The sequence below is a fragment of the Solanum verrucosum genome, unplaced genomic scaffold, assembly GCF_900185275.1.
Source record: "Solanum verrucosum unplaced genomic scaffold, falcon-dt-bn FXZP01000118.1, whole genome shotgun sequence".
Classification (NCBI taxonomy): domain Eukaryota; kingdom Viridiplantae; phylum Streptophyta; class Magnoliopsida; order Solanales; family Solanaceae; genus Solanum; species Solanum verrucosum.
The window spans coordinates 2,253,670-2,267,840 of record NW_026020568.1 but is presented as its reverse complement, the minus strand read 5'-3'; the positions used below and the strand labels follow the sequence as shown (position 1 = coordinate 2,267,840).

The window sequence follows — 14,171 nt, the reverse complement described above, 5'->3', positions numbered from 1 at the left end:
TGCCACCCTTTCCAATTCCAATACTACAAATCCTAAACAATCTGCCCTAATTAACTCAAAAACAATCGCAAAATCAATCGAAATAATTCATGGAGAACCTACTATCACGGTTTCAATGGAAAAAAGGCAAGACTTTATGATTGAAGAGGGATTGCATCAAGCAGTGGTGTTTAAATTATCCCACGGTGCGCCAGATTTGTAGGTATTAAGGTCAATTTTACCGGAACATCTTGGTACCAAGGGTAATTGTTTAATTAGCTTACTTGCTCCAAGACAAATTTTACTGAGATTTGATCAATATGAAGATTATGTACTAGCTTTATCTCGCTCAGTTAATTATCTTCTCTACAATGGAGAGGAGAACCAATGTAGGGTTTTTCCATGGTCCATTGGATATAACACTACTAAAAAAACAATGAATACCGACCTCAACTGGAATAGTCGGTTTTTATGCAAAATAAAGCGCGAATGCAGAAATACTAGGCATAAATTCAAAATACAGGTACACAAAGCTGACGCGGGATGTATACATTCGGTATACAGCCTAAGATACAGGAAACGGGGTTGGTATACGAGTTGTATGCACTAATATACAACTTGTGTATACCAAAACGGGAATTGGTTTAAAGTCCAAAAAAAAAAAACAGCATCTTTGGCCCAATGCTTCAGGGCGGTAATAGGCCCAAATTTGATTATTTCTTCTCCCTCTTTTAATTGTTTTATTGTATTTGACTAACACTTTGATTATCTTACGGTTTAATTTAATTAAATTCCCAATGATGGTTATGTCATTTTATTTTTCAAATTGAAGTATATTTTATTACTTTGCTCTTATTTTAATATTAGTCTTGTCAACACTTGATTTATTTCCCTTTAGGAAAATCCCACTTAGTCCTATTTCCCTTAAGATAATCATATAATAATAATGACTATAATAAAAAATATAAACATATAAATAAAAATAAATGATAATGATAAAAAAAAAGAGTTATTTTTACTTAGTTAAAACTTCAAAAATTAGTCAAAGTCATTTTAGTCAAATCGCCGGTCAACCGCAAGTTAGCGGGCATTCCGAGGGCCTAACACCTTCTTGAAATGTACATTGAACTTCGAACCCTTTCAATTTCAATTGATTTTAATCTGTTTGAGTCTTTTGAAAAACCTTATATTTTTTCTTGATTTTTTACTAAAAATTAAGTGGCGACTCTGTTCTTTTGAAAATTTGATTTCTCTTAAACCATAAGTTTAGTTGATTTTTTGAAAACTTAGTCATTTTTCTCTTATTTTATATTTTCGAGCAAAACAGAAATGGCGACTCTGCTGGGATTTAATTAAGTTATAATCATAAGATTTGAGTTATTTGACTGATTGTTATTAATTGATGAACTGTTTATTTGCACTAAACGTGTTTAAATTGCATTCATGGCATTTCCTGTTGTATGTATAGTATATTAAGGACGATTTCTGCATAATCGCAACCGGACTTTTTATACTCAACCCTTTCCGGAAGGATCGGCGATTTATTGGTACGTCATGCGTTCAATGGTTGTAGTCTCTCCAACCAAAACAGAGAAATCCAAATTTGTGATCATATCACCTCATCAAGCTTTTGCTTTAGTGCCGAAGGAGGGTCAGAACAAGCAGAAGTTCGATCAAGCTTTTCTAAAATCATTGTCTCACTTATATCAGTCTTTTCTAATGCAAAATGGTTTAGGGGAAGCAATCAAAAATTGGTTCAAATAAGGTGATATTGTGCTTGAAGAGATGATCGAGACAACAGTCATACCAGACAGCAAATCAAAGGAGAAAATGCCTAATTGGACATCCACTTCGCTCTTGATTTCCCACTCGTCTTGGTAGACATAAAAAAAATTCATGTTATTTCTAAAATTGGTGGTGTTTCGAATGAGGCTCGAGAGCCATCCTTTACTATATTTTGGCCTCACTATGTTTTAATTTCCCTCCTCATATTTTGAAAAAGACAAAATGATTTATCGTCATGGCCAAAGTTCTAATTTTCTTATCTCAAATGAAAACCTCATTTAATGTGGAAGTTTACTTTACTTGCCTTATATTTGCTATCTAATAGTATATGTTTATGATTTCAGTGAAAATATTTTCAAATCTGCCAATAGCATGTCATGTCACAAGCTGAATGAACAAAATAGGGCAGGTGCAGACAAATTTGAGGACTACAATGAAATGATCATGGTACCTAAACACCTGGTTGAGGAATTCAGATAGTTCGAGAGTCACGATGACCCGAATTCAAAAGAGATCAGAATAGTGAATCAGGAAAATGAAAAATGCATCAAAGAAATCAAAATTGGTGCCTATCTGACAAAAGCACAGGAGAGAGAACTCGTCAGTTTGCTTAAAGAACATATCGATACATTTGTTTGATGACATTACATGATTGAGCGTGAACATTGGATCTCACAAGTCATCAATCTACTTAAATGTTGTTAAAAGATACCATGTTTGAAGACTCGATTTCTATCTTTTCCTTGTAACCGCCTTTATTTGCTTGTAATCCTTTATGCTTAGAATTTATCCCTTTGTAATGAACTACGTCTGACCTGAATTCTCAAGAATGAGATACGTAGGCTGCCTATTTCGGCTTCGGTCACCCCTTCATATATTTTCAATATTTCCCTTTTGTACTTAAACTACGTTCGATCTGAATTCTCTAAAATGAGATACGTAGGCGGCCTGTGTCGGCCTCAGTCGTTTACTTATTAAAATTTCTTATTAACCCTCGAGAGGGGAACTACGTTTGACCTGATTTCTGCTTCAACGGGATACGTAGGCGCCACAATGGCTCGGTCATATCTCCCATAAAAGTTCTATTTTCCTTTACAATAGAAACTGGGACAGAATTTTTGAGAGGGACTCGAAAATTCTCGAAAAAGGATCTTTCCAATAAGTCGAGACTGAAGATACATTGAGAGTTGCAACTGGGACATAATTTTTGAGAGGATCTAAAAAATTCTACAAGTCATATATCAACAGTTCGAGATACTCTTAGACATCTAACTGGGACAGAAATTTTTAGGATGCCCTCAAAAATTTCTTCAAGCGTCACTAGAAGTTTGTAGTAAATTTCGAATATTTCGAGCATATTAGAAGTTTAAAGGTTAACTGCAGCAATCTCTGACACCTTTGAATTTCTGAGTCAACTACAAAACTTCCCGATTATAGTAGACTTCAGGAGAACCAGGCCAGAAATTTTCCAAGCTTTAAAGATTCTTGAATTCTCTAGAACAAGATATGGGGCACACCAAAGTTTCGAACCAAGGACGTTCATTTAAGCTTGATGTGATATGACGCTTGACAGTGATCTTTTTCAATTACAACTTTTTGAAAACTTTTTTTCTTAGCGATTTTATCTATATGTTTCAAATATTTTTGCATAAAATGTTTTGCCTTGTCTATCGAGAAGCAAGAGATCAGAGCGATCAACTGAAGATAGCAAGACAAGGAGCAAGCGATTGAAGAAGGCAACACAGAGCAGTTTGTTTTAAAAACTAACAATTTTTCTGTAGATGCAGGTCTATAAGATTGCCTCAAGTTCATCATATTTCTCCATTCAACGAATATGGAGAAGTTAAAAGGGTGAGGAAATCCCCAAAATTGACAACTTTTATGTGGATGCAGGAAAGTCATTGAAGTTTTTTCGAGGAAAAAGAAAGAGTTCAGAATACAAGCAACAACACCTCGTTTAAATTCTCAGCAAAGCATGAGTCACATCGAAAATGAAGTGTTCAAAATGGGAACAAGTGAAAGCATCACTCTCGACATATACAAGCATCTTCGATGACACAAGATTACATTTTTCAGCATTAAGAACGTTTGAAGAATATGCATGATTTTCGTCGATATCAGACGCGGTAATGTGAACTACCCAGAGGGACATCGCCTTTACCACTCGGATGGACATTTCTAGAGTATTATTAAATGAGATAGTACCATCACCCAAAGGGACATCATCGTTATTTTATTAATGGAATATTATCATCCTACCGACGAATCTTCATTATCATTATCCTACTAATAGATCGGCCTTATCCTACCAATGGATCATCAACGTTATCCTACCAAGGGATCAAAATTATACTACGAAGGATCTTCATCTTCATCAACATCATCCTACCGACGAATCTTTATTATTATTTATCGTACCAATGGATGAGCATTATCCTACCAACGGATCATCATCATTATCCTACCAATGGATCAACATTGTCCTACCGACGAATCTTCATCTTTATCATCATGTCATTACCATTATCCTACCAATTGATCATTATTATCCTACCGATAGATCGTCGATATTATCCTACCAATGGATCATCGATATTGTCCTACCAATGGATCAGCCTTATCCTACCAATGGATCATCGGCATTATCCTACCAATGGATAAACGTTATCCTACCAATGGAATCATCAACATCTACATTATCCTACCAACGGATCTTCATTGTCATTATCCTACCAATGGAGCATCATCATCATCCTATCGATGGAGTAGCATCATCGTCCTATCATTATCATCATCAGTATCCTACCAATGGATCAACATTGTCCTACCGACGAATCTTCATCATCATCACCATCCTCTAGACGGACCTTTGTTATCATCATCCTACCAATGGATCTTCATCAATAGTATCCTATCAGTAGATCATTGTTAATAATACTATCGATGGAGTAGCATCAACATCATTATCCTATCGATGGATCAACATCATCACCATATCATTATCATCATCTTATTAATGAAGAATCATTATCCTACTAAGGGAGCATCAACATCATCATCCTATCGATGGAGCATCATCATCATCCTATCGATGGAGAATCATCATCATCCTATCATGTAGCAAAATTATCCTACCAATTGATCGGCATCATCCTACCAATGGATTATTGTCATCTTACCCATGAAGAATAATCATTATTATTTTCATTTGCAAGAACGTCATTAAGATATCCATCAACATATTACATCAGTCTATGTTTTATTACTTCGATATCAAATGAAGAGTACATTGAAGATTATATTATAAATATGAAATAAGATCTTTATTTGCTTTACATCAGAATGGAGGAAACTGACGTCAAATGTTCAAGGAGAGCAATTAAGTGTCAACACGGTAAAAGACATTATCTCCCCATTTGAATTAAATTTTTTACGCTAATAAGTTTTACCTCAGTTTTTGTCGAGAGCATCCAAAATGATGAATTCTCAAGTAAAACCACTGGTGCGGACGACAACAAAAAGGATGCCGCATAACGTGGAACTTTTTCTTAACAGCGAACTGGGACCTACTCTGAAATGGAGTATCAAACTCTTAAGACACGAGCTGAGGAGCGACTTCCACCACAATCAAACCACACCCCTATCAGAAGGCATGTGGATTTTTCTATGGGTTTATCGGTTTCAGTTTCGCATCCGATTTTTTTTTTTCATCGGAAGTAAATTTCCAATCCGAATGGCAATACACAAGAGCTTTAGAAATTATGTCTGTGTAAGTTCGTAATCATGGATGTGAAGAGCTCCGTATTCATGGCTAAGAAGTTGCAAGCCTCTTTTTCATACTCAACTTATTTGTCACTCCTCTAGAGCCAAAGGTTATATTGCATAATAGATTTTTTTTTCAACCGATAGAGTCGAACTACAAGTAGCCTGATTCCCTAGGTTGAAGGATATGTAGGCGGGATCAATGTTGAAAACTCGGCTGTATTTCAGCATTCGCTTTTAAAATTGATTCTCGAGCATTCCGGACTCTTCATAATTCGATATCGGGATAGCTTTTGAATTTTTTCAAAATCATGCTTCAAATCAAGCGTATCGAACTACAAGTGGCCTGAATTCTCATATAGCCTGAGATATGTAGGAAACCCATTACCAAGGGTTCGGTCATAATTTCTAAAATCCGTACCAAAACTCTTTTCTAAGAGATGAAGATGTGGTCGGTCAAAATTAGATTCGTCAATTTTATTTGCCTCGAATTTCTTTCATCAATCCAAGTCAAACGAGGGACAATTGTTGACACCCAATTTTGGACCTCCACAATATAAATTAATCATCGAGCTTCCTAAATTCCAAACGATTTGGAATAATTGAATTTATGAAATTCAAAATATTTTTTTTCAAGTCATTTTAAGTAATTTTGTCATTTTTATAATTTTTTTAAAATAACATATATATTATACATTTTATGAATATTCGAAAATCACCTCAAAAAAAAGTTTTAATTTTATTTGAATATTTGGTTTTAGTTTAGTTAATCAATAGTTTACATTTTTGAGTTAATTAGTTTATAAGTAAGTCAATTATTTTTACTTCATAGAAATTAAGAAGCTCGTTAATTAATTTATATTAATTCATCTCATTTAGTTATTGGCCAAATCTCCTAAACCCCACTAAAGGACCAAAATTTAGACCTTTTTATTTTGCAATTTCCAGCATGCAACTCAACCCACTAGAAGCCCAATTCAACATTTTAGAAGCTCAATTCTTTCTCACTTAACCCAACCCACATTCATAATACACAACAATTCCAAAAGACCCCACCAACAATTCTTTACAACGTTAACAACAGCTTCCAAACATCAACGGCAGCAGCTCACAATCACACAGCGTCAAAATTCACGGAGAACACGGCGTGAGAGAAAATTGCGTACTCAGTACTATTTTCTCGTCGTCTTCCTCGCCCCCTCGGCAATCTGTACGTGAGCAGTGCCAGGTGGAGTGACCTCATTGCCTCTCTCGTCCTAGCGTCTAAATCAGATGGCTCCTGTTGCTTAGCCGTTGCAATTTGCTACAAATTGATGAATTTCGTACTATTCCAGTTGTTTTATTCCTTATCCTTTAAGTATTTTGAATTTCGAATTTGGAATTGGCCCAATTTTCATTTCGTTTCCCCCCTCAAATTAGCCTAGTCTCCCTCTATATAAAGGCTTTTCTTTTTCAGTGTTAGGGAGGGGAAGAAAAATTAGAAAAAGAGTTGAGAAGAAAAAAGGGGGGAAAGTATAGGAATTAATTGGAATTAGAAAAAAATAAAAATACAGTGAACTACTAATTATACATAGTCATATACAAATATTTAGGAAATAGATTTTGAAGTGATAGAGATTGGCAATCAGATTTCTACTCTCGTTTGATTCTTCTCGTTTGATATTCATCGGAGTCTGTCGGAGTTCTACTTTGGTGGTGGGGAGCTCGTAGCTGACTCATTCTCGTCTCAGTTCCTGCTCCAGAAAAGGTAGCATCCTTGTCTCTTATCTCTTATTTATTTATTTATTGTTTCACTCGAATGGTATCTGTTGTGCTTTGATTTCGCCTGCTTAGTCATTTTAGGGTTTTGTGAATTGCTTGTAAGATTGTTATACATCTTAGCATGGTTTGAATGTGTGCCAAAAAACTGATATGGGACCGGTCGATGTTGGAATGGCTTGGTGTTGTTATTCTTTGTGTTTTTAGGAGTCTTTTTCCTTTCAACATATAGTTATAACTTTGGTTGTTCTTGACATTTGAGAGGTCATTCATGTTAGCTGCCTTGACCACGTATGTGTTGTACATCATGCTTTGTCCCTGTTCTCTTTTGTACACGATATTACTTTATTGATTATGGATATACCGACTTGTTCTTTCAGCTCTTGGGCCATTTTGTTGTGTCTTGAATGACTTACTGACTCTTTGTTTTATTTCAAAATTGAACAAGTTAGTTTCCATTTTTCTCCTGCTATCAATTAAAGTTTTCCAGTTATCACTCATATGTATTTGCTATGAGTGCTTAATTTTATTTTATTTTTATTTATTAAATCCAGACCATGAAGTTATCCATCTCGATCTATTTAAATCTTAAATGGCTCATGCTTTGGCTGCCTAGCTTCGTTCAAATTTTGTCTAGAAAATAATTTTGTAATGCTCGGTAAAAATAGTATAATTTTATTCCCCCATGTATGAGAATGAAGGGCAGTAGCATGTTATTCCCTGTGGTATGTCCCTTGATGAACAAATTTGATTAATTACCTAGGTGTAATTATCTTTTTTTTTCTTAAATAGCTTGTCATTAGCATTTTCTTAAGGAGTTATGTAATTTGATTTCATTAGTATTTTCTACCTCTCTGTTGGTTAAGTAAGTTTCATTTAGTTAAATTTATGTTTCCTTATGAATGATTCCCAGATTCTATTTATTTGTTTCTGTTTTTTAATTGAATTATTCTGTTAATTCCCTTCCTTTCATTTTGCCACATGTGACACCATCTGAGTCCATTGGGATTCCGTCTCCAATTGCATTTCTCCTAAATTGGGCCAAGCCCAAAATCCTCTTGAGTCTGCCTCGTTATGAAAGCTAAAGTGCAGGGCTGGAGACTGATGTATAGCTACCTGGAAGTCCAAAAAGCGGGCTGTATACACGTTATATACAGAGGAATATGCAAAATATATGCAGAATATACAATGATATACAGGTCGAATGTGGAAATACTAGGCATAAATTCAAAATACAGGTGCTCAAAGCTGACACGGGCTGTATACAACCTAAGATACAGGAAACGGGGGGGCTGGTATACGAGCTGTATGCACTGATATACAACTTGTGTATACCAAAACGGGAATTGGTTTAAAGTCCAAAAAAAAAAAAAAAACATCTTTGGCCCAATGCTTCAGGGCGGTAATAGGCCCAAATTTGATTATTTCTTCTCCCTCTTTTAATTGTTTTATTGTATTTGACTAACACTTTGATTATCTTACGGTTTAATTTAATTAAATTCCCAATGATGGTTATGTCATTTTATTTTTCAAATTAAAGTATATTTTATTACTTTGCTCTTATTTTAATATTAGTCTTGTCAACACTTGATTTATTTCCCTTTAGGAAAATCCCACTTAGTCCTATTTCCCTTAAGATAATCATATAATAATAATGACTATAATAAAAAATATAAACATATAAATAAAAATAAATGATAATGATAAAAAAAAGAGTTATTTTTACTTAGTTAAAACTTCAAAAATTAGTCAAAGTCATTTTAGTCAAATCGCCGGTCAACCGCAAGTTAGCGGGCATTCCGAGGGCCTAACACCTTCTTGGAATGTACATTGAACTTCGAACCCTTTCATTTTCAATTGATTTTAATCTGTTTGAGTCTTTTGAAAAACCTTATATTTTTTCTTGATTTTTTACTAAAAATTAAGTGGCGACTCTGTTCTTTTGGAAATTTGATTTCTCTTAAACCATAAGTTTAATTGATTTTTTGAAAACTTAGTCATATTTCTTTTATTTTATATTTTCGAGCAAAACACTGAGGAACATCTAAAAAAGTTGATACAGGACTATACTGCTTCTTTCATCAAAGTAGGAGATAAGGTTTAGTGCTTCTAAATTTCTAAAGTTCAAGTACAATTGTTTTCTATAATGTGTTTGTGTCCATCTAGTATTGATACTTATCATTAATTTTATATTTTTGTGTCCATCGAGTGTTTGTTAAGCATAAGTACCAAAACTAGTTGATCCAATTGATGGCAAAATTTATTTTCTTGCAAGATCGATTTGTGTCCATCTAGTGTTGATATTATGCTATAATTTAGGAATGATGTGTTTGTTAAGCATAAGTACCAACACTAGTTGATCCTATTGATGACAAAATTGATTTTCTTGCAAGATCGATATGTGTCCATCTAGTGTTGACACGTAGCTTTAAATTTAGAAATAATATATTTGTTAAGCATAAGTACCAACACTAGTTGATCCTATTGATGACAAAATTGATTTTCTTACAAGATCGATTTGTGTCCATCTAGTGTTGACACTTAGCTTTAAATAAGTTAAAATAAATAGTATGGTTTAGTTAGTGAATTTAGTTGTTGGAATTAAGTCAAAACTAATGTAGTTAAAGTTAAAAAGTTGTTAAGTTGTTTAAATAAGTTAAACTAAATATGTCAAAACTAGTTAGACTTAGAAAGTTGTTAAGTTGTTTAAATAAGTTCAAATGTTATTTAGCTATTGGAATTAAAAATATCATTATTGTTTGTATAGATGGATCCTGATCGTAGTTGGATGTATAATAGAAACAATCATGGTCGAGCGGGTATGATTCCGGAAAGAGAGACAATATCTACAATGGAGAGTAAGATAACTTTGATGGCGGGGATAGAGAGACAATATCATCATCCTCAAGCTTCGATGGCGGGGATAGAGAGACAATATCTGTAATAGAGAGTAAGATAACTTATCTCGATGTCGAGCTTGTTGTTGTAGCCGAAAGAGAGAAAAAAGAGAAGAAAGAGAGAAAAAGAGATAAGAAAGAGAGATAAAGAGAGAGGCGGAGATTGCGGCAGCAAAGGAGGTAGAGAACAAGAGGTATGCAACGCTTCAGGCCCAACTAACTTTTCTTTTTGAATCAGAAAATATTCTTCCTCCATGTCCGCCCAGCAGTGATGGATCTGATCATGAGGGTGATAAGAATGATAAGTCTGATAAGGAGAGTGAGGGTGATGAGGAGTAGTTGTATCTATTTGACATTTTAGACTTCTATATTTTTGGAATTGTTTGATCGTATTTTAGTTTATTTTGAAATAGTTTAATGTATATGTTGAAAATATTGTGTTGTTTTGGTTGAATGAAGTTTATTTGGAATTCTTTGGGTTGTTTTGGTATAAATATGCAGGTGGGCAACTAAAATTGCAGCAATTTGCTGCCAGTTTTGTAGCAGAAAATCGACCTCCAGAGGCCAGAATCTCAAAAATAAAAAATAAAAATACCAACCTCCGGAGGTCAGAATTTTAAAAATAATAAATAAAAATACCGACCTCCGGAGGTCAGAATTCCAAAAATAAAAAAATAAAAACACCGACCTCCGGAGGTCAAAATTTCAAAAATACAAAAATTAAAATACCGACCTCCGGAGGTCAGAATCTCAAAAATGAAAAATAAAAATACCAACCTCCAGAGGTCGGAATTTAGAAATTAAGAAAAAATAAAATTAAAATATACCGACTTCCAGAAGTCGAAAATATTAAAAATTAAAAAAAAATTAACAAATACCGACATTCGAATGTCGGTATTCCAAAATATGTGAAATAAATATTTTGACCTCAGGAAGTCAGAAATAATAAAAATAAAAAATAAACAAATATATAAAAGTGACCTCAGGAAGTCGGAAAATAAAATAATGAATTTTCCAACTTAAAATAAAAACTGACCTCGAGAGGTTAGTAAATACCGACCTCCAGAGGTCGGTATTGAATAACGACCAAGCTTTTTCCGACCTAAGCTGGGATGTCGGGTTTAGGTCGATATTTCAGGGAATATCGACCTCCGGAGGTCGATATTTGTAAGTCAGTATTCACTATTTTTTTAGTAGTGTAATCCTAAGGAGGAAACAACGCTAGTTGTGGTTTGAATTTCTTTACCGAACTTATCTCCAGATTTGTTTGCAAAGAAGTCTCTACTGTTTATAGCATCGGCAGTTGGGAAACCAATAGTTATAGATAAAGCTACTCAAATCAAGTCAAGACCTAGCACAGCTAGGGTCAAGGTTATACTTGATCTAATGGAAAAGCTTTCAAATCGTATAAGATTGCAGTTAGTGGATGGAAAATCTAGTAAGTTGATCGAGGTTTTTCAGGAGATTGTATATGATAATCTACCTTTGTATTGCAATTATTGTAAGCACCAAGGTCATGATGAAGATAGTTGTTATTTGATCTCGAAAAGAAATCAAAATAACAAACAAATTGATGACATCATTGAAGTTGCTTCAAAAGGTACTATCGATAGTGAAAAGTATCAAGGTGATGCGAGAAAAATACTAAATGAAAAAAGAAAGGTTGTAGATGTCGATCAAAATAAAGCTACTTCTTTAGATCGACAGTTGGTTGTTGTCACTTCTGAGCAAAATCGTGCACACTCAATGGATGTTGTTACAAGTAATATTGGTGTTCAAACAACTACCGAATACAAAGGGGGAACGCCAAGAGTTGGGGTGGATGCGCCGCAAGTTGGTTTAGGCCAAAAAATAATGGATTCAAGACACAAACTAATGGATACATCTGATGTTGAAGATGCTGAAAATTCTGGGCAGCATGTTTTGCAAGTTGAAACCAAGAATGCAACTAAAAATTGGCACACAAAAATTCAACTAGTAACCAGAGCCTTTCCCCGACAAGTCAAAATAATTCTCCATGTAGTGAAAAGGGTGCGACTGGAAGTTTTCATGACAGTGAGAAGAGGCAAGATATTAGTAATGCCTCAAGAGACCTATTATGTTCGAATAGCTTTGATGCTTTATCGAAGACCATTGGAAAGCAAGTAAAGTTAACAGAGAATGACAACGATTTGATCCAAGAAAAACATGTCTCACCACCTACTTTGAATAGAAGATTAAGTCCAGAAGCTCCTGTATTTGTGCCTAAATATGTGATTGCAAAGAAGAATGAGTCAAGGTCCTTAGTGTCAAATACAATTGATTTGGGTGAGGATTCTCTTGATGAAGATAAGGAAGACAATATGCTTGATTTGGGCGAGGATTCTCTTGATGAAGATGAGGAAGATATGCTGGACATATGCTTTGATAGAGTGGCTAGGGAAGGAGATATATCACCTAGGCAGCAAAGAAGTGGAAGCAACAAAAGCAAAAAGAAGACACATGGAAGGCAACATAGTTGGGACGGTAAAATGACTGAGGAGTTTGTTCCAAGGCACCTACCGATGCAACAGGCAAAGCAGAACCATTTTACAGTAGCAATAGGTTCAACAAGATCCAATAAATCCATAAAAAAAAAGTATGAATTATCAAGTGTTGTTGGATAGGTTTGAAGAAGAAGACAAGAGAAAAATACTTCAAGTTACTTTTGATGGGCAATCAATCTTTTTTAATTCATGTGTTTATAATAGAAAGTTTGAGGCAGATAACTCAACTTTCTTCTTGATTAACATAGTTTTACATTATTTAAGCATTCTCATTTGTAATATCATTATGGAGTGTATTACAAACACTGTGGTGATTAGAAAATACTTAGTTCTCTCCAGCTCTTATTTTCTTCATGCTTGTTAGGTAATAGACATTAGTATTAGGATTAGTAAGATAAGGATTAGGTCCCCTTGCTTGCACTTATCCCTATTGATATTTTTTATGTTTAACAAAAGGCCACTAAAAAATAAAAAGGTATTCAAAAATAAGTATTTGGTGAATGGATGTTTTGAGTCATTTTAAACTTATTTTAAGTTATTTTTAACCTTGTCAAACACTTACTAACTTATGTTAAATCTTTTTTTTTGGACTTATTTTAAGTTATTTTTATATTTGTCAAACAATTCTAGAAGTAAAAAACTGACTTGAATATAGGTTTGACCAACTTTTGAGTCAATTCAAACACCTTTGTAATCTAATTCAACTTTGAAAATTAGTCAGAATTGACTTTTGAAAGCACAACATGACAAATAAAAGTTGACAGAGAGAGTTAAAACTTCACACAGTATATATATATATATATATATATATAACACATTAAATTCCTTATAGGGGAAGGAAAAAGGAAACATAAAGTAATGGAGATTCTTGCTTACTATTTCTTAGCCTTATTTTTATTAGCAATTACTTTTGTAATATATTCATGGAGGTTGTTGGACTGGGCATGGTTTAGGCCAAGGAAATTGGAGAAATGCCTTAGAAAACAAGGTCTCAAAGGGAACTCTTACAAATTGATTTTTGGAGACATCAAAGAGCAGTCTAAAAGCATTGAAGATGCTGAGTCCAAACCATTGAATGTCTCTGATGATGACTTAGCACCCAGAATTCTCCCTTATTTCGTTCAAACAATCAAGAAATACGGTAATTTTTTGTTTTCTTTTCATCTGTTTAGGCTTTGATTAGTTCGAATTCACATACGGAGTGAAGTGTACTTTATTTCAAAGCGTGAACTCGATATCTTTGATTAAGCTCTTGTTTGACCATAGATTGTTTGAAGTTGAAGCTTGAGAATTGAGTTTTTGAAGTAATGATTTTTTGAACTTAAAGTTGTTTTACTTGGAAATTTTTGAAGTTTTGTGAGTGAAAGTGAAATTTTTCCACCAGTTTTTGGAACTTGGAGATAGATTTTCAAAGTTTGTTTCAAATCTATGGTCAAACAGATATTTGAAGATAATTTTTCAAAAG

The 14,171-nt window shown here is 34.0% G+C and overlaps 1 protein-coding gene across 1 annotated transcript in view; it reads left to right on the top strand.

The window, feature by feature from the left end:
- The window catches only part of LOC125810494 (cytochrome P450 CYP72A219-like), a 58,715-nt gene that overhangs the window by 41,545 nt on the left and 2,999 nt on the right, over positions 1–14,171 (top strand). Inside the window, exon 1 of the mRNA XM_049489965.1 lies at positions 13,559–13,847. Within this exon, the coding sequence (XP_049345922.1) occupies positions 13,565–13,847 (283 nt within the window). The 5' untranslated portion in view covers positions 13,559–13,564. Of the gene's footprint in view, positions 13,848–14,171 lie in introns of the transcript that reaches the window.